The sequence below is a fragment of the Rhinatrema bivittatum genome, chromosome 14, assembly GCF_901001135.1.
Source record: "Rhinatrema bivittatum chromosome 14, aRhiBiv1.1, whole genome shotgun sequence".
NCBI classification, from domain to species: Eukaryota; Metazoa; Chordata; class Amphibia; order Gymnophiona; family Rhinatrematidae; genus Rhinatrema; species Rhinatrema bivittatum.
The window spans coordinates 1,230,560-1,248,740 of record NC_042628.1 but is presented as its reverse complement, the minus strand read 5'-3'; the positions used below and the strand labels follow the sequence as shown (position 1 = coordinate 1,248,740).

The window sequence follows — 18,181 nt, the reverse complement described above, 5'->3', positions numbered from 1 at the left end:
CTAGTCCTCAGGCAGTGTCATGGGCAGAGGTTAGATTGTTGTCTCCCGTCGACATTTGCTGAGCTGTGTCGTGATCCTCTTTACACACTTTTTCCAGATATTATATCGCCTGGATGTGCAGGCCCAGGAGAATGCAGCCTTTGCCCATGTGGTTTTGCCTTGACCACAGGCAGCCTCCTGCCCTGTTCAGGAGTAGCTTTGATACAGCCCACTGGTTTTGGATTCACTTGTCTGAACACTAAGAAAAAATAAATTACTACTTACCTGATAATTTCCTTTTCTTTAGTACAGACAGGTGAATCCACCTTCCCGCCCTTGGCTGCCAAATGGTTGTGTTCTGGTCCTTCTGCGTGGCTGCATGTTCCAGGGAGTACTGGTAAGTGTCAGTCCATTCCCAAGACTAGTGTTATTGCACTCCTTGTCTGAGCTCAATGGTTTCCTGTTAGCTGAGTGCTGGAGTGGTTGTCCGTTAATAATCATGTTTTTGTTAGTTTGTCCACAGTTGGCTTTTGCAGAGAATACTGGTGGGCTGATGTTACTGCAGGGGTATACATACAGTGATATCAGCTTTGCTCCTTCTCCATCTGCTGGTAGAGGTGCATAACCCACTGGTTCTGGATTCACCTGTCTGTACTAAAGAAAAGGAAATTATCAGGTAAGTAGTAATTTCTTCTTTGTCTGTCAGGTCTTAAGACCAACTCAGTAAGACCCCCCTCAGTGCAATTGGTGCCTTTTAGCATGTAGAAGATGGACCCATCTCTGTAGAGCCTGTAGTTGTCCAATTTTTGCAAGGCCTGCTTCATTTTGAAGCCTCCCATCAGGTCTCCTGCTGTGTCTTGGGACCTCAATATGGTTCTGACCCAGTTGTTGAAAGTTGCCTTTGACTCACTGGTCTACTGGGACCTGATGTGCCTGACCTGGGAGGTTGTATTTTTGATGGTAGTCCCATCAGCATGCAAGGTCAGTAAGCTCCAGGCTCTAGTAACGCATCCACCTTATACTAAGTTTTATCATGATAGGGTAGTTCTGGGCACCCGTCCTAAGTTTCTGTCTAAGGTGATATCAGAATTCCATCTTAGCCAGTCAGTCTTCTAGCATTCTTTCCCAAGGTGAACAAGCAGTGCACAGTTTGGACTGTAGAAGAACCTTGGCTTTCTATCTGAAGTGGACTGAAGCCCATGGGAAGCCAATCCAGCTTTTTGATTCTTTTCACATCAACAAACTGGGGATTGCCATTGCCACTTCATCCAACTGGCTAGCAGATTGTGTGCCTGAGTCTGGTGGGTCATGTCAAGGCTCACTCTGTCTGAGCCATGGCTGCACTGGTGGCTCACCTAAGATCAGTCTCCATGGAGGAGAGCTACAAAGCTATGATGTTGAGTTCTCTCCACACATTCTCAAAGAATTACTGTTTGTATGGGGACTCCTGCCATGACAGTAGATTTGTCCTGTATGACCTACGGCCTTTTTTTCTCCCAAGCTACCCTTCATAAAAAAACTAAAAAACAATAAAGCCCGTTGCCAACAAAAACAGTTGTTGTGCCCATTTGTCACTTAGTTTTCTCCTTTTTTTTTATCATTTGGGGCAGTCTGTAGGTAGGGATTTCCCACATGTGTGAACTGCCATCCTGCTTGTCCTCTGAAAAAGCAGAACTGCTTATTTGTTATAGGTGTTCTCCAAGAACAGCAAGATGTTAACCCTCTCAAAACCTTCCTGCCTCCCCTTGGAGGTAGCTTCTAGTTATGTATGTGAAGGAAGAAGACTAAAGGAGCTGTCGGGTGGACATGTGACATAATGGCACACTGGGCATGACCAATCAGGCACAGTCGGCATTCTAGAAACTGACATAAAAGTTGCAGGTTGGGCTCCATTGGATGATAGAGCATCCTGCTGACTTAGAGAACACCTTTAGAGGTAAGCAATTCTGCTTTACCTAAAAGTTCCAGGTTGGGCTCCATTGGATGATAGAGCATCCTGCTGACTTAGAGAACACCTTTAGAGGTAAGCAATTCTGCTTTACATAAAAGTTGCAGGTTGGGCTCCATTGGATGATAGAGCATCCTGCTGACTTAGAGAACACCTTTAGAGGTAAGCAATTCTGCTTTACATAAAAGTTCCAGGTTGGGCTCCATAGGATGATAGAGCATCCTGCTGACTTAGAGAACACCTTTAGAGGTAAGCAATTCTGCTTTACCTAAAAGTTCCAGGTTGGGCTCCATTGGATGATAGAGCATCCTGCTGACTTGAGCAATTCTGCTTTACAGTGAGATCTATTGAATGGTGGTTAGTGGTTGCTTGGATTATTGTAGTAGGAGAGGTGCTGATCGTAAAGGGGATCTTGAGGATAGAGTTCAATAGAGGAAGATTGCAAACATGATCTTGCATAAGCAGTAATATCCTACAGACAGTCATGCTCTGAGGTTGGCAGTGGGGGTTATATCCTTAGTGTGGATATGAATAATTATGAAAACTGAATGCACTAACTGTTCTTTTATCTGTTATCTATTACACAAGTAAAGCGTCTTTCCTCCTGCTGCCTTTCAGATGTGACAGTTTTAGCAATCTGCAGACACTTATGGTGATGACTTCTGGGGAAAGAAGGATGCATTTGGTTAACTCTATAAACCAGTGACCCTTAAAAGCTGCCGTGCCAAAATATAGGTGACAGGTCTCTGCATGTGAGGGAGATGCCGTCTCGTGCCCGTGCAGAGGAAGTCACCACTAGGAATAGGCTTCCGAGTAGCTTCCTTGTTGACTTTAGATCCACTGTGGGCAGCATTTGTACTAAGATTAGTAACTCGCAATAGCCTCTCTGAGTTGGGCCACACTAGGTAGGAAATTGATTCATCGGATGTTTCTTCTCTTTATTTGCATACTTTTATAACCTATAATTCAAATAATTGTGAATTGTTTGAACTGGAAACCATTTTCCTGCATAGGTTCCACCTGTAATGCTTTGTCATGACTCTTCTGCTAATTCTTTCGGCTCCTTTAATAATCTTGCTTTGCAGGTTGCACTAACATGGCCTTTTCTGTTCTGGTTTATCATGCACCTCTTCTCAAATTGTCCATGCTCTTTTTTTTTGTTTTTTATCTTCCTCCCTGCTTGACTGGTACATCTGTCTCTCACGGTTCCATCAGGATGGCATTGTAGCAGAAGAGTCCCAAAACATGCAGTATATATCAGCTCCAAACTTGAAGCTTCCCCCTTCAAATAGTGCACTACCTAATCAGCCCCTGGCCTCTGCAGTGGGGCTGGGTAATCCAAACCAGAACCCTGGCAGACAGGTAAGTCAGCTTGGAAGATCTTCCTATCCCACTAGAACAATACCTGCCCACCCAGCAGGGTGCCCTAATCTCTGCCACGTAAAAATGGCTGGCTGGAAGAAACGGCTGTTATGGCCTTTTCTTTTTTCTTTTTTAATTTTCAGCTCAACAGTTTATTATCTCTTACTAATGCCTTCGAAAAATGTCAGGTGTGTCATGAGGAGAGCCTCATGGTGTGTAAGCAAAGGTGTTTTCCCACTCTTCCAGGGGATGGTTCGGGTTGACATTAAGTGACACATAGTTGTTCTTCTTTGGCAGAATGGCAGTCCTAATCTGTTTGGTGTTGGTAATGCACCAGCACAAGCACGGGGTATGCAGCAGCCTCCAGCACAGCTTCTAAATTCATCTCAGCTGAATCTTCGTGCACAAGTGCCTCCTCCATTACTTTCCCCTCAGGTTAGTGAGCTTGAATGATCAGTTTTATACAATAGGAGAATTAACAAATGGCATTTTATACAGTATGTCTGATTCGTGGGAGCCCAGGCTGCAGTATGAGGCTGCTGAATGCAGTAGTTCAGTTCTTTATGGTTTATGATGCCCGTCTTCTGTTTTGTTAGTAATTCCTTTACATTTGTTCCCTGACAGGTTCCCACATCATTACTGAAGTATGCACCAAACAATGGTGGCCTGAATCCATTGTTTGGGCCTCAACAAGTAGCCATGCTTAATCAGCTTTCCCAATTAAACCAGCTTTCCCAGCTCCAGGTAAGAAGCCATTCATTTTTCTATCACTGGTAAAGATACAATGGTTTGGTCCCTTCAGTACAATAACAATTATTTTCTTCCCAGCTTGATTATTAGTAGCTGGTGAATGATTTTTGGGACATTTTTCTAAATATGGCATCTGAGTATTATTGCTGGTCTACCATGATGGCTTTGCACTTACTGAGAGCTATTCTGAAGGCTAGACTCCCCTACCCTTAAGAACATAAGTGATGCCATGCTAAGACAACCAATGGCCCATTAAGCCCAACATCCTATCTCCGACAGTGGAAGAGCTCAGCAAATCCTAATAAGAAAATCCATTCTCACAGGTCAAGCAGGATGGTAGTCCTCACATATAGGTGACATCAGGATGGAGCCCAATCACAGAACACTTTTGTCAAAGTTTCCAGAACTTTGACTGGCACCTACTGGGCAAGCCCAGCATGGCACCAAGCCTGCAGCCAGCAGGGGTCCCCCCTCAGTCTTCTTTTTTTCCGCGCAGCAGTAGCCACGCGGCTTAAGGAGCTCCACAGAGATTCCTGACAGGAAATTTCCTCACGGAATTAATATTCAACTTTGTACCCCACAGGAATCCCCCTCTATCATTTTTACGTCCGCGGTGGTCCGGTAAGTTTTTTACCCTATTCCGGTCGATTCCCGTCAAGTTTGGCCCTCATGGCCTACTGGCCGTCGACCGCACCGCGGCTAAAGTTTTTCACAGGCCATGGAGTCTGGGTTCTGTCGATGCCCGGACTGCACCCGCAGAATGTCCATTCCCTGTACGTACCCGGATCAGTCCAGACCATGGGTTGCGCCTCCTGTCCAGCAGATGGAGACAGACCAGAAGTGAAAGGGCGTCCTATATCAGGACAGAGCCCACCCTGCAGCCCTTCAGTATTCGTCTGTCTCCAGCAGATGCAGGCAGCTCACCCTGCGGTTCCCTGTTAGCTTGCCCTTTCCCTTTCGGGGTTTCTTCTTTGTTCTTTTCTTTGGAGGCAAGCTCAAGCAAGTATTGTGTGAAGTATTTCTCTGAAGAAAAAAAAATGTTTTAGTCTTTAATTTCTGTCATTTGGGTGACTGTGCAGGGAGACAGCCCTGTCTCCCTCGCTCTTGGGGCTCCTGGGGGGGGCTTTGCCCCTTGATTCGCTCAGCCTAGGTTCCCTTCCCGGTGACCACCTTATTGAGGCGATACTGGTGGTGCCAGTCACTCGCCCTCAGCCTTCTGCCTTGCCCCGGGATGTCCATTCCTCTGGTGCCTTTTCAGGGAAGCACATTCCCCTGCTCTCGCTGCTGTAAAAAAAAAAAAAAAAAGTGTAAACAGCAAGAGAAGATGAATATTTGTATTTTCTGGTAAAAGTTTAGAGGCAGTAAGGTTTTGGCTTTAGGAGGGAGCGGGGTTCAATCTCCTGCTCCTCTCCTCTGGGACTCCTCTATCAGCGGTTTTTTACTTTCACTCGCGGCTGTACTGATTCTGTGATGCCGCGTTCAAATCTGTGTTTAGCCTGTGGAGAGCCGGCCGCCCGGCTCTCCAGAGATGGGGTGGGCTCCTCCGCGGTGGCAGAGAAAACTCAAGCCTGGGGTCAGGCTCCACGTCGCATGGCCAGGCCGTTCCCGACCCGGCAAACCGCGGTAACGGCAACCATTTTGGGTTTTTCTCCCGATGCAGATTCTGCCTCTCAGGGACCAGAGGAGCTGGATTTGCCAGTTTTGCCCCACGATTTGAGCCCGGTGCGCTCTCATGGGGATGCCCCGGATCCCCCATCGTCTCCCTCGCCCCCCCTCCCCTGTGGGAAAATCGTCTTGGGCCCGATTTACTTCAGATTTTGTGCTCCTCTTGCACAAGTCATACCTAGCTAGCCTGCAGGAGGAGGAGGATCCTCCACTGGTTCCCCCCCTCTCCGAAACTCCCTTGGTTGCCCGCGCCATCCCGTCCTCTCCCACGGTTCCGGATCCGCAAGGCCCGGTGCGGGTGGTCCCGGGAGCCCCCCTCCCTGTGGATCCTCCACAGCCCCCCGTGGACCCTCTTGATGCATTTGATGAGGAGGCTGCGGGTCAGGCCCCCCCGCTCAAGGGCAACGATCCCAGAGTCCTCCGCTTATTTCAGCGGGAGGAACTGGAACCCCTCATACCTTTCGTTCTCCAGGAATTGGGGATTAATGCTCCGCCGGATGATTCTGTGACGGCGGCAATGCCACCTAACGTGGACCCAGTCCTGGCAGGACTTAGGGTGCTTCCGCGTACGTTCCCATTCCATCCTCTGCATAAACTACTCCTCTTACGGGAATGGGAAGCCCCTGAGACGGCTTCAGGGTCGGGAGAGCTATGGATAAGCTCTACCTGCTCCCCGAGGATTACCTGGACATGCTGAAGATCCCAAAAGTGGACTCTTCTGTTACTGCATTCACTAAGCATACCACTATCCCAGTGGTGGGCGCCACAGCGTTACGGGATGTGCAAGACCGCAAGCTCGAGTTTTATTTGAAGTGGATCTTTGAGGTCTTAGCTCTAGGGGTCCGGGCGACATTCTGCAGCAGTCTCATGCAGCGGGCAAGTTTTAGGTGGATGCAACAATTACTCAGCACCCAGGACCTCCCGTCTGCAGAGGCAGAGCAGGCGGAACGCTTGGAGGGCGCCATTGCATATGGTGCGGATGCCCTTTATGACTTGCCTCGCGTCCAGGCCAAGGCGATGGCTTCCGCAGTTTCAGCTAGACGCCTACTCTGGCTGCGTAACTGGTCCGCGGACTCTTCGTCAAAGGCTCAGCTGGGCACACTTCCTTTTAAGGGCAGGTTGCTTTTTGGTGAGGACCTGGAACAGCTTATTAAATCCTTGGGCGAGAACAAGGTCCATAAGCTGCCGGAGGACCGCCCTAAACAGTCTAAGTCTTTCTTTCCGACTCGTACCCGCTTCCGAGGGCAGTGCCGGTTCGGCAACAGGGCACGAGGTTCCTATCCCAGAGGAGGCGCTTCCAAGTCCCAGTCATGGTCTCATTTCTTTCGGGGCCGTTGTGGCTTCCGAGATGGCAGTCAGCAACACCCCACCACCAAGTCCGCTCCTCAATGAGATCCGGCCGGTCCATTCCTCTGCACGAAACTTAGATGGGCGTCTTTCTCTGTTTCGCGAGGAGTGGGCCAAAATCACGTCCGACAAATGGGTTCTTGAGGTGATAGAACATGGTTACGCATTAGAGTTTGCCCGGGACCTACCGGATCTTTATCTTGTTTCTCCTTGCGGCCCTTTAAAGAGGCCTGTGGTCTGTCAAACCCTAGCCAGGCTCCATGACCTGGGGGTGATTATCTTGGTGCCGTTGCGAGAACAAGGCGCCGGCCAGTATTCCATTTACTTTGTTGTGCCCAAAAAGGACAAGCCTTCCGTCCAATCCTCATAAGGGAGCAGGGAGCAAGCGCCTGTCGTCCCAGAAGTCCCACCACAAGCTCAGTGGAGCTGCTTCATCTCCTGGGGCTTAGTCAGCCGTCAGGAGGAGAAGGAGGCTTGTATGATTCGGATGTGTTTCAGTGTTTACAGAGGAGATATACCTGTGCTGGAAATGGTATTTAAGGGTGATGGTTTGGAGGAACTGAAATACATCACAGTGAACTTTGAAGATGTACAAACTAAAGAGCAGCAAAGCACCTGATTAAATGGTATACACCTCACAGTTTTGAAAGAAGACAAAATGAAATAGGTTACAAATTGCTAGTAATAGGTCAGCAATCAAAATTGTCTGTTGCACCTGAAGCTTGGAGGGTGGTCAATATAAGACCACTATTTTAAAAGGAAACTATAGTCTGGTGAGCCTGACATAAGTGCTGGGCAAAACCATAGAAACTATTCTGTAGACCTGATTTAATGGGGGAGAGCCAGCATGCAGTTATGCAAGGGAAGACTTGCCTCACCACTGCTGCATTTTCTGAAGGGGTTAAAAAACGTGGATACCTGTGAGACAGGAGATATAGTGTGTTCGGCTTTTCAGAAGGCATTTGACAAAGTCTCTCATGAGACTCAGGAGAAAATGTAAAAAATCATGGGATAGACGGCAATGTCCTATTGTGGATTGCAAACTGGTTAAAAGACAAGAAACAGAGTAGAACTAAATGGTCTGTTTTCTAAATGGAGAAAGTTAAATTGAGGTGTGCCCAAAGGATCTGTACTGGGACTGTGCTTTTTAATATATTTATAAATGATCTGGAAAACGGAACAAATGAGGGGATCAGATTTGCAGACAACACATGTTTTTAAATCACAAGCAGATTTGGAGAAATTGCTGGGAGGACCTTACGAGACTGGGCAGCCAAATAAATATAGTTTAATGTGGTCAAATAGAGAAAAGTAATCCAAATTGTACTTACATGATGACAAGTTCCACACTGTCATCAGTCAAGAAAAATATCTCGGTGTCAGTGGGTGGCCTAGATGCATTAAGCCACAATGTTTTCCACTATTGCAGGGGATGGCGCTACAGTAGTGGCGCCCCCCCCCCCCCCCAATCCCAGCTCTGACACGGTGAACAAAAGAACGTGGCGAGCAGCCCTTTAACACCTCAAGGTACTGCCATTGCCTTAAAGAGCCGCTGGCAAAACAAGCAGGGGTCAGTGCTGAAGCCCAGCTCCACCCAGCGCCACCGACTCCCCTCCCAAAGGTGTACGGTTAGTGGCATTGGGGGTAAGTGTTCCGGGCCCCACCCTCCATGTTGGAACTGGCACCGAGGAGGCTCCCTGGCCCCAACAAGGGACCTGATTGGGAGCTGGGGGGAGCCCAGAACACCTTCTTCTTCTTTTTTTTTTTTTTATTATTATTGTTTCTTTTTTATAATTCCAGCACTTTGTGGGGTACCCCGAGCCCCCAGTGAGCTTTATGGGAAATTGTGAAGCTGGGGGTGGGGGGCACTGAACTCCCGATGCCACTAATCTTACACTTTTGGGATATATATATATATATATATATTATTTTTTTTTTACTGACCCCCACTTAACCTCCTCTTGAGTCGTGGGACTTTGTTTTTTTGGCCAGCACTTTTAATGTGAGACAGGATCCTCTGGACACATGTTAGGGTCCCGTGGCTCCAGTCTCACATTACCGTGTCTCAAATAGCTGGTGATGTTTCATCATGGCTGAACTTGATGGGCCGCAATACAACATTAACATAGAATTACCTATTAATGACCATATTTGCATTTATTTGCATATGTGTGCATTGAAATCACATGCAAAGAAGATCGTTGTAATAGGGGAGGGTACTAGGGCGGGAAAATGATAAATATCACATGTATTTCCAAGGTGTAGTGCTCTATTGCGTGATATACGCTGTTTAACGCGCGTTAGAACACTGCCGTGACTTGATGCATCTCCCAGAATGTTAGGAAAGAAATTAAGAATTAAACAGAATATTATAATACCTCTGTTACTCCATAGTGCAATCTCATCTAGAATACTGTGTGCAGTTCTGGTTGCTGCATCTAATTAAAGATGTAACAGAGAGGGGCAACCAAAATGAAAAAGGGCATAGAAAGGGTTTCCCCTATGAGGAAAGACTAAAAAGGTTAGAGCTGTTCCGCTTGGAAATGACAGAGGTCTACAAAACCATGAGGAAATGTGAATCAGTTGTTTTCTCTTTCCATGAAACTGCTAAGTAGTGTATTTAAAACAAAGCTGAGAAATTCCTTTTTGACCCAACGCACTATTAAGCTCTGGAATTCATAGCCGGAGGATGTGGTACTAGGTTTAGGTTTAAAAAATGTTTGGACAAGTTCCTGGAGGAACCGTTGTTAAGCAGGTAGACCTGAGGATAGTCCTTGTTTATCCATGGGTGGTAGCAGCATGGGACGTCTACTATTTGGAATTCTGCCAGTACTTGTGACCTCAATGGGCCATGGTTGGGAACAGGATATTGGGCTTGATATTACCTTGCTCTGACCCAGTATGGCAGGTTCTAACATATTGAGTGAAATATTTGACACACAGAAACAATTGATCACTCAATAATTTCAAGCAGTCTGATTATATTTTACCTAATAAATGATTATAAAAAAGTAAATATAGACCATCAGAATCATGCCTCAGACAGCAAGCATGTACTATCTATGCTGCTATGTTTGATTTATGGCAAATTTCAATCACTTGGTCTTATATATTTTTAAAGAATTTTCCACTATTGCATGTAAAATGTAATGGAGTCCTTAGAAATATGTGTATAATTAACTTTTTTATCAAAGCTGACCATCCCCGACACTGGTACAGTGTTTTGAAATAACCATTTTTTCATTAGGGGTAGCATAGACTGTCCAGCAGTTACTGACTGTGCTTAACAAAGTCCAAAATGTCTTCAAGAGGGACAAACTGTCCCCTAAATATGTGAGTTATATGTTCTTCAAAGCTCTTTATATTGTCATAATGATTAGCAGGGAATGTCAAACTGAACGCTGATTGTCATGTTCTTACATGGCAGCTAATTCTTATACTAGCTTTTGCAAATTATGCTTTCTCTATTTTGGTAGTATAGTTTTTAGGAAAAAGATTTCATATCTCTCTAATTTTCTTCTAAAATCTTCTGTTCCACAGCGATTGCTAGGTCAGCAGCAGAAAGGTCCGAGTCCTAGAGGAATGCCTTCCGGTGGTCGTCAGCAAGACCAGCAAGTAGGTGTGAACTGTGAGACACAGATGGGGAATCTTTTGATTGTACCCCTACAGAGAGAGAGTGCAAGGCAAACAGAAAAAGAGAGGTAGCCAATAAAAATTCAGAGCTATCTGAAATAGTTGCAAAGCTTATAAAACTTGATAAATCATTGAGGTTATCAGAAACATAATTGCACATGGCACTCAGTACAGATTCATGAATCCTTGACTATTTCAGTCATGTAACCTGTATAAATGTTCAGTTTTTATAGTAAATAATATATGTTCTATATGTGAAACATCAAGTCCACTTTTACAGCTTGCATTGTCCAAAATAGATGGGAGTGTGCTAGAGTAGTGTGGAAGGTGCACTTTGACATCTCTTTCCACATTTGGACAGCTGGCCAGATAGTTGTCATGAAGTGCAATGTTTCAGTTGTGTATGTCTGATCACTTCTAGGATTTAAAAAGTCCGCTTTTTTTTAACCGTGAGACTCCATTTTAAGTTTGGACATATTCCGGTTTGGTGATCTATAGTGGCAGTATTTAATGGCAGCACCAGATAAGCTTTTTGTTAACTTTTGTTCATTTCTTTTCTCCCCGTGAAGAAAACGATTATGCTGAAACATCACTGATGCTGGGGTTACTCAGCTGATTTTTCCAACTTGAGGTGTAATTGTTTGATTGGACTTGATATTATATTCACTACAGAAAACTAAATATTTATAGAGGTTACATGATTAAAATATTCAGGATTGGTGAATCTGTGATGAGTGCAATGGATGGAAGGATCTTTATTCCTTTGGTGGTTATTAAAATTGATATTCCTTAACCACATGAGTTGATTCTTAAAACAGGGAGTTGGCGCGTAGGGGTATCTTACTGTCCTCTTAGTTTTAGTATATAGTTCCATTCCACTAATTGAAGCATGAGCAACCAAAAATTGATTTGAGTAACTTTGTATTTGTTGGTGACTTTAATTTATATATAGATGAATGTCCTTATTGTGCTTTTTAAATGCTGTGACTGTGATAGGATTTAATGAAATGGTTCATTGTCCAACTTGGGAAAAGGACCATACTTTAGACTTTTGGTGCTTATATGTTAATACAGATATCCATCTAGATGTGAAAAAGTACTTTGGTCTAATGATGATTGCCTTTCATTTTATGTATTGTTACCATGCAGTACACGAGTAAAACATTCAATAAATCAGTTTTAATAAAGATAAAATATTAATCTAGATCAGCTCTGTGAAATTTGGGCACCAAAACTCAGTTATAGAACAACTAGATGTAAATCTGGCAGTTGCTACTTGGTTAGATACTCTTTAATCAACTGTTGATAAAATTGCCCCATTAAGGTAAATAAAATTGCCCCATTAAGGTAAATAAAATTATCTATCTTAGCCCGTACTGGAGAAGGTTTTCATAGGTAATGATTCAGATGGACTGAATTAAATCACGGTGAACCTAGAAGATGTGGTAGGCCTGATTGACAAACTGAAGAGTAGTAAATCACCTGGACCGGATGGTATACACCCCAGAGTTCTGAAGGAACTAAAAAATGAAATTTCAGACCTATTAGTAAAAATTTGTAACCTGTCATTAAAATCATCCATTGTACCTGAAGACTGGAGGGTGGCTAATGTAACCCCAATATTTAAAAAGGGCTCCAGGGGCGATCCAGGAAACTAAGACCGGTTAGCCTGACTTCAGTGCCAGGAAAAATAGTGGAAAGTGTTCTAAACATCAAACTCACAGAACATATAGAAAGACATGGTTTAATGGAACAAAGTCAGCATGGCTTTACCCAAGGCAAGTCTTGCTTCACAAATCTGCTTCACTTTTTTGAAGGAATTAATAAACATGTGGATAAAGGTGAACCGGTAGATGTAGTATACTTGGATTTTCAGAAGACGTTTGACAAAGTTCCTCATGAGAGGCTTCTAGGAAAAGTAAAAAGTCATGGGATAGGTGGCGATGTCCTTTCGTGGATTGCAAACTGGCTAAAAGACAGGAAACAGAGAGCAGGATTAAATGGACAATTTCTCAGTGGAACGGAGTGGGCAGTGGAGTGCTTCAGGGATCTGTATTGGGATCCTTACTTTTCAATATATTTATAAATGATCTGGAAAGAAATACGAGTGAGATAATAAAATTTGCAGATGATACAAAATTGTTCAGAGTAGTTAAATCACAAGCAGATTGTGATAAATTGCAGGAATACCTTGTGAGACTGGAAAATTGGGCATTCAAATGGCAGATGAAATTTAATGTGGATAAGTGCAAGTGGTGCATATAGGGAAAAATAACCCATGCTATAATTACACAATGTTGGGTTCCATATTAGGTGCTACAAACCAAGAAAGAGATCTAGGAGTCATAGTGGATAACACATTGAAATCATCGCTCAGTGTGCTGCGGCAGTCAAAAAAGCAAACAGAATGTTGGGAATTATTAGAAAGGGAATGGTGAATAAAACGGAAAATGTCATAATACCTCTGTATCACTCCATGGTGAGACCGCACCTTGAATACTGTGTACAATTCTGGTCGCCGCATCTCAAAAAAGATGATATTGCGATGGAGAAGGTACAGAGAAGGGCAACCAAAATGATAAAGGGAATGGAACAACTTCCCTATGAGGAAAGACTAAAGAAGTTAGGACTTTTCAGCTTGGAGAAGAGACGGCTGAGGGGGAATATGATAGAGATGTTTAAAATCATGAGAGGTCTAGAACGGGTAAATGTGAATCGGTTATTTACTCTTTCGGATAATAGAAAGACAGGGGGGGGGGGGGCACTCCATGAAATTAGCATGGGGCACATTTAAAAGTAATCGGAGAAAGTTCTTTTTTATTCAACGCACAATTAAACTCTGGAATTTGTTGCCAGAGGATGTGGTTAGTGCAGTTAGTATAGCTGTGTTTAAAAAAGGATTGGATAAGTTCTTGGAGGAGAAATCCATTACCTGCTATTAATTAAGTTCACTTAGAGAATAGCCACTGCCATTAGCAACGGTTACATGGAATAGACTTAGTGTTTGGGTACTTGCCAGGTTCTTATGGCCTGGATTGACCACTGTTGGAAACAGGATGCTGGGCTTGATGGACCCTTAGTTTGACCCAGCATGGCATGTTCTTATGAACTGGTACCTTGGGCTTTTGCTCATATGCGGCCCTTACAATCTGCATTGCTCTCCTGTTGGAATCTAGTCTCTGAGCTTTTTCACCTTCTGCTTACACTTCTGGAGGCAGCACGGGCCAGTCTTGATTGGTGGCTGGTCGTGGACAATCTCTCTCGTGGAATTCCCCTGGAGGTTCCGGACTGGATAGTGGTTACAACAGATGCCAGCCTCTCCGGTTGGGGGGCAGTTTACATGGGAAATTCGGTTCAGGGATGCTGGTCGCCCGAGGAATCCAGATGGTCGATCAACCGGCTGGAGACTTGTGCAGTACGGCTAGAGCTGCAGGCGTTTCGTCCTCTTATTCAGGGGAGGGCAGTCAGAATCCTGTCGGACAATGCGACCACAGTAGCATATATCAACCGCCAGGGGGGAACCAAGAGTCGACCGGTGGCAGTAGAGGTTCGTCAGCTAGTCAACTGGGCGGAGCAGCATGTGATCAGCATCGCAGCGTCCCACATAGCCGGCATGGACAATGCGCAGGCAGACTTTCTCAGCCGACACCACCTCGATCCCGGGGAGTGGGAGTTGGTGGATGCAGCCTTTCAGATCATCTGCGAGGAATGGGGCACGCCCATCATGGACCTCATGGCAATATTTCGGAATGCCAAAGCTCGCGGTTCTACGGACGGCGCAGAGAGATGGGGGCAGAAGGGGTGGATGCACTCATGCCTCCCTGGCCCCCAGGGATCCTGCTTTATGTTTTTTCCGCCTTGGCCACATCGGCAAAGTACTTAGGCGCATAGAGCTCCATCCAACAGAGGTAATTTTGGTAGCTCCGGAGTGGCCGAGACGTCCTTGGTTTGCGGATCTCCTCAACCTAGCGCGTGCGGGACCCCTGCGGTTTCCACATCTTCCCGATCTACTGCATCAGGGTCCCATCTGTTTGGAGGAAGTAGAGCGCTTTTGTCTCGCAGCATGGCTTTTGAAAGGCGCCACTTGAGTCTTAAAGGTTATTCTCCGGTTGTGGTGGCGACTCTGCTGAACTCGCATAAGACACCTACCAACTTAGAGTATGTTAGAGTATGGAGGATTTTTGAGTCGTGGTGTCTAGAGCAGGAGGTTGCTCCCACTAGAGCGTCTGTGTCAGATATTCTCGGTTTTCTTCAAATGGGCTAGCCAAGGGCTTGTTGTGTAGCTCCTTGAGGGTTCAAGTTGCGGTGCTTGGCTGTTTGCGTGGTACCATTCACGGTGTGGCTTTGGCGGCGCATCCGGATGTGGTTCGTTTTCTATGGGGCGCCAAGCATTTGCGGCCTCCTGTGAGACATCCTTGTCCATCTTGGAATTTGAATTTGGTGCTCAAAGCTCTGGTCTCAGCTCCCTTTGAGCCTTTGAAGAGGCTTACCCTGAAGGACCTTACTTTGAAGGTTATCTTTCTGGTTGCTATTACGGCGGCTCGTAGAGTATCGGAGCTCCAAGCTCTTTCTTGTAGGGAACTGTTCTTGTGAATTTTGGATTCAGGGGTTTCTTTACGAACAGTGCCTTCCTTTCTACCGAAAGTGGTCTCAGCCTTTCATGTCAACCAATTGGTGGAGCTTCCAGCTTTCTCAGACGTAGATAGTCGGATCCGTTGTCTGGGAACTTGCGGAGGCTGGACGTTCGCAGAGTGTTATTACGTTATTTGGAGGTCACCAATGATTTTCGGCTGATGGACCATCTGTTTGTACTGTGGAGTGGTCTCAAGCGTGGTAGGATGGCATCTAAGACTACCATAGCTCGCTGGTTGAAGGAGGCCATTAACTCGGCTTATTTATTGCGTGGCAAGCCTCTTCCTCTGGAGCTTCATGCTCACTCTACTCGTTCTCAGGCAGCATCTTGGGCGGAATGTCACTTAGTGTCGCTGCAGGAGATTTGTTGGGCGGCTACTTGGTCATCCATTCATGCGTTTGCGAGGCATTACCGATTGGATGTACAGGCTCCGGGGTCTGCGGAGTTTGGAGCAGGTGTGCTGCGAGCAGGCCTCTCCAGATCCCACCCCACGTAGGTCCGCTCTGGTACATCCCAGGAGTCTGGACTGATCTGGGTACTTACAGGGAAAGGAAAATTAGTTTCTTACCTGATAATTTTCGTTCCTGTAGTACCACGGATTAATCCAGGGTCCTGCCCGTAAGATATATGACAGTTAGAGAGAGTCCGCTCGTTCTCTATTTCTTTGGTTGTTAAATCTGCAGAAAACGCTATTCTGTTTTGGATTGTCCTTGTGTCAGTGGGTCCACAGGTTCCGTTCCTTGAGGGGTTCGGTGACCTGAGTAGTTTTTTTGTCTAGTTGAGAGGTTCTTGTACATAGTTCTAGTAGTTCTGAAGTCATACTGCTTTGACATTGAGTAATACTGCCGGACTGTAGGTGGCACCATCCTATGTAAAGCGGAGTTTGTTTTAAAAACATCTCTGTCTCCATCTGCTGGGGGGGGCAATACCCAGGAGTCTGGACTGATCCGTGGTACTACAGGAATGAAAATTATCAGGTAAGAAACTAATTTTCCTTTCAAGCAGCATTTTTGGAATTATCAAGAAGGCTGCTCACCCTGAAAAATATTGCTAGCAGTAATTTTGGTACCGGGTTTAACAGTTGCTAAATTTTGATTATTACCCTTAACATGGGGCACAGGGCTAATCTGTATGGAGTGGCAGTTACTACCCTTAACAGAAACATGGGGGTGACCTGCACGGAGCGGCAGTTACTACCCTTAACAGAGACATGGGGGTAACCTGCACGGAGCGGCAGTTACTGCCCTTAACAGAAACATGGGGGTAACCTGCACGGAGCGGCAGTTACTGCCCTTAACAGAAACATGGAGGTAACCTGTACGCAGCGGCAGTTACTGCCCTTAACAGAAACATGGGGGTAACCTGCACGGAGCGGCAGTTACTACCCTTAACAGAAACATGGGGGTAACCTGCACAGAGCAGCAGTTACTGCCCTTAACAGAAACATGGAGGTAACCTGCACGGAGCGGCAGTTACTGCCCTTAACAGAAACATGGAGGTAACCTGTACGCAGCGGCAGTTACTACCCTTAACAGAAACATGGGGGTGACCTGCACGGAGCGGCAGTTACTACCCTTAACAGAGACATGGGGGTAAGCTGCACGGAGCGGCAGTTACTGCCCTTAACAGAAACATGGGGGTAACCTGCACGGAGCGGCAGTTACTGCCCTTAACAGAAACATGGGGGTAACCTGTACGCAGCGGCAGTTACTGCCCTTAACAGAAACATGGGGGTGACCTGCACGGAGCGGCAGTTACTACCCTTAACAGAAACATGGGGGTAACCTGCACAGTGTGGCAGTTACTACCCTTAACAGAAACATGGGGGTGACCTGCACGGAGCGGCAGTCACTACCCTTAACAGAGACATGGGGGTAAGCTGCATGGAGCGGCAGTCACTACCCTTAACAGAGACATGGGGGTAACCTGCATGGAACTGCAGTTACTACCCTTAACAGAAACATGGGGGTAACCTGCACGGAGCGGCAGTTACTACCCTTAACAGAAACATGAGGGTGACCTGCACAGAGCAGCAGTTACTACCCTTAACAGAGACATGGGGGTAACCTGCACAGAGCAGCAGTTACCGTATTTTCCGGCGTATAAGACGACTTTTTAACCCAAGAAAATCTTCTCAAAAGTCGGGGGTCGTCTTATACGCCGGGTATCGTCTTATAGGGCACACCTGCTCTCTGACCTGTTTCTCTCAATCACACACACATGCTCTCAATCAAATACATTCTCTCACTTACACACAGGCTGGCTGCTTCTCTCTCTCTCTCACTGCCACTCCCCTCCCCCCCCCCCCCCCTTCCCCCGAGCACAAATAGTAGCTGCAGCAGCTTCCTCCTCCAGCCCCCGCAGGCCAAGAAAGAAGAAACCCATCGGCCGCGGGAGGCTCATGCTGCTCTCTCCTTTCCCGATTACCAGCTCCTTCGACTGCTCGGGGCCGTTCCTGCTATCGCCGCTGCAATTTTTTCATTCGGCACGGCTTTCTCCTTCCCGCGCATCGCACTGCCGTTGCCGCTGGGCTATCAGCACGTTCAAGCCCAGCGGGAACGGCAGCGGTGCAAAAAAAAAAAAAAAAGCTGTGGCATCCACGGCTGCCCTTTTCTTCTTCCCGCCCCCCCCCTTTGAACCGGAACAGGAAGTGATGCGCGGGAAGAAAGAGCCGTGCCGCGTGAAAAAATTGCAGCGGCGACAGCAGGAACGGCCCCGAGCAGTCGAAGGAGCTGGTAATCGGGAAAGGAGAGAGCAGCATGAGCCTCCCGCGGCCGATGGGTTTCTTCTTTCTTGGCCTGCGGGGGCTGGAGGAGGAAGCTGCTGCAGCTACTATTTGTGCTCTGGGGGGGGGGAGTGGAAGT

General features: G+C 46.4%; 1 protein-coding gene across 6 annotated transcripts in view; it reads left to right on the top strand.

The window, feature by feature from the left end:
- The window catches only part of TNRC6A (trinucleotide repeat containing adaptor 6A), a 163,525-nt gene that overhangs the window by 110,871 nt on the left and 34,473 nt on the right, over positions 1-18,181 (top strand). For 4 of the 6 annotated variants that reach the window (XM_029577637.1, XM_029577635.1, XM_029577634.1 and 1 more), the window contains 4 exons: positions 3,143-3,289; positions 3,587-3,724; positions 3,914-4,033; positions 10,592-10,666. In XM_029577637.1, coding sequence (XP_029433497.1) covers positions 3,143-3,289; positions 3,587-3,724; positions 3,914-4,033; positions 10,592-10,666 — 480 coding nt within the window. The remainder of the gene's footprint in view (positions 1-3,142; positions 3,290-3,586; positions 3,725-3,913; positions 4,034-10,591; positions 10,667-18,181) is intronic. The other 2 variants (XM_029577639.1, XM_029577636.1) reach the window with 1 other exon arrangement.